The following is a 2,322-nucleotide window of genomic DNA, read 5'->3' on the forward strand; positions in this document are numbered from 1 at the left end:
CTTAATACAAAATACAGGTTACCAGGAACATAAGAGGAAGAGTAAGGGTGATATTGGGGGGAAATGCCGGTTGGGATGGACACGAAGGCTTATGCACAGTGTGATTCCCTCTCCACGAAGCTTCTAGAAGACTAGAGAGACAGATGGATCGTGGTGGCCTGGTGTGGGCGCAGGGACGGACAGCAAACAGGCTGAGGGGCTGGTGTTTCAGGACCAGCCGGGAGGCCGGGCTGCACCAGTCCTCACACGGCCTCACACTCTCCAGACCGTGTCCTCACAGCCCTGTGCGCCAGGCCCCAGAGAAGCTGTCCGAAGCAGGGACACAGGGGTGGCAGAAGGAGAGAGCCCTTGGAAGGAAGCAGTGGCTGGGGGGGGCGGGCGGGGGCGGATGCTTACACACGTGCAGCGTGACCTGAGCTCTGTGCTCTGCACACTTAAGCTGCTTTAACCCTCAAACCCTAGGACGGGGTAAGTCCTGACCGGGGCACCAGTCCTTTGAAAGGCCATTCTCCACCAGGAAGGCCTCCAGAGGCTGTGCTAGGACAAAGGCCGCAAAAGCAAAAGGGGCAGACACAGCACAAGGCCTGCCAGGGCCCCGCAGCCCTGGGCTCTGGAAGCCTCTGAGCTCACAGGTGCGCCAGCGGCCTGGGGCTGGGAGAAGAGGGTGCAGAGGCCTCCTCTGCGTCAGCTAAGGGAGTCTGCACAGTGGCAACTTGCCAACTGGAACGTCCATCAGACTCCTGGCTGACGGCTCACACTGGGGCTCTCCGGGGCCCTCTTTCCTCAAACCCCTGACTCGGACTCACGGATGAGCTGGGAGCACTCCCTCCCGCCTCACGGACAGAGCCATTTGCTGGGAAGGGAGCCGATGGCCAACCGCAAATCCCAGCAGCCAGCAGCCACCCAGGGAGGGCTCCGGCTTTCAGACTGGCCTGGGTCCATGACGGGCGGGGGTAGAGCCCAGAGAGCCGCCCCGCTCCCAAGCCCACCCGGTAGCAGGCGCCCCCACCCCACCAGCCAGTGTCTTGGCCCCTGAGCCGCCCCAGGACGGGGCCCAACGTACCTATGGTGGCCGGTAGGTGCATCACAGCAGAATCCTGGGCAGTGAACGCACTGCAACACAGAACCAGGGGTTTCAAGGTCAAGCACCAAGTGGGGTCCCTGCTCTGGCCGCCCACTGTAGGCTCAGCCCAAACCAGCCCTGGAATCCTGCTCACAGTCTCCGGTGAGCACCCCCAGGCTGGCCTGGGACCAAGACTGGGCTGCAGCAGGCCACCCTGGGGAGGGCATGTGCCCACAAGAGCCCCGATGCCTCCTCTCTGCTCCGATTTTCCTCTCTAGAAAACGGGCCAAATTACTCCTTCTCTGGAAACCAGACACAGACGTGGAAGGTGCTGATGAGGAAGGGAGTGGGCAGTGGCCGGACCTGGCCGGACCCTGCAGTCCAAATACACGGGTCCTCCCAGTCGGCCCAGAGCCCTGCCACCAATACACAGCGGAGGCAGGGGCTGGAGGAGGTGGAGGGAGACGAGCAGTGGCTCAGAATGGCCCCGGTCACCACACTGTCCCCTTCTCCCCACCCGCCCACGTCCGCATGCCCCTCACCGTCTCCGAAGCTCCGTGTCGTCTCGCAGCCTGGCGTGGCTGGCGGACAGCAAGTTCTGCAAGAATGCTCGCGCCTCCTTCCAGGCGGCCTGGCCCAGGCCCATGAAGCTGTTGAGAGTGGGCTACACGGGGCAGAGGGGGCAGACCGCACATGGGAGAGGCCCTCGCACCGCCAGGACTTTCTCTCTGCCCCTGGAGCTGGGGAAAGCGTCCCCCCCACCCCCTCGCCCCGGGTCTGCACACGATCGGCAAAGCCTGGGAGCCACTATCGGGGGTGCTGCCGGGGACACGGGGCCTGGTGTGCCGCTGAACGGGGCTGCGTTCCCGCCACGGAGACACTCCCTGCGTCTGCGGGGGCTCGGTCCCACGCACCCCTCCAGCTATGCTGTCAGGGGGTTCTTAGCCATGTTGGTGGGACAGCAGCAGCACTGTGGTCTGAGGGCTCCGATCCTTCTAGCCACAGGGGAGAATCGTGGCTCATTTCAGAGGAGATCCCCACCATCTACCGAGGATCCGAGTCCCGTGCCAGAGGGTCGTTGTGAGGACAGGACGAGAGATGTGTGTGGAACTCTCTCGGCACTCAGGGGGTGCTCAATGAACACCGTCCTCCGTCCTGACCCACAAACGGGAGGTGACATCACAGCACCTGACCATTTCCAGGGCGTGGACTTCAGGCTGACTCCTAACTGATGGGCGCACACAAGGCGTCGTCCGTTG

The 2,322-nt window shown here is 63.4% G+C and overlaps 1 protein-coding gene across 1 annotated transcript; it reads right to left on the minus strand.

Annotated features, from left to right (window-relative positions):
- Positions 1 to 176: 176 nt before the first annotated feature.
- Positions 177 to 1,804, minus strand: LOC117797973 (fumarylacetoacetase-like). The gene is made up of 3 exons (XM_034650403.1): positions 1,606 to 1,804; positions 1,064 to 1,113; positions 177 to 347 (listed from the first exon to the last, which is right to left on the minus strand). The coding sequence occupies exons 1-3, from the start codon at positions 1,707 to 1,709 to the stop codon at positions 253 to 255; spliced, it is 249 nt and encodes an 82-aa protein (XP_034506294.1). The 5' UTR covers positions 1,710 to 1,804; the 3' UTR covers positions 177 to 252.
- Positions 1,805 to 2,322: the final 518 nt, after the last annotated feature.

Source organism: Ailuropoda melanoleuca, unplaced genomic scaffold, assembly GCF_002007445.2.
Source record: "Ailuropoda melanoleuca isolate Jingjing unplaced genomic scaffold, ASM200744v2 unplaced-scaffold20843, whole genome shotgun sequence".
Classification (NCBI taxonomy): domain Eukaryota; kingdom Metazoa; phylum Chordata; class Mammalia; order Carnivora; family Ursidae; genus Ailuropoda; species Ailuropoda melanoleuca.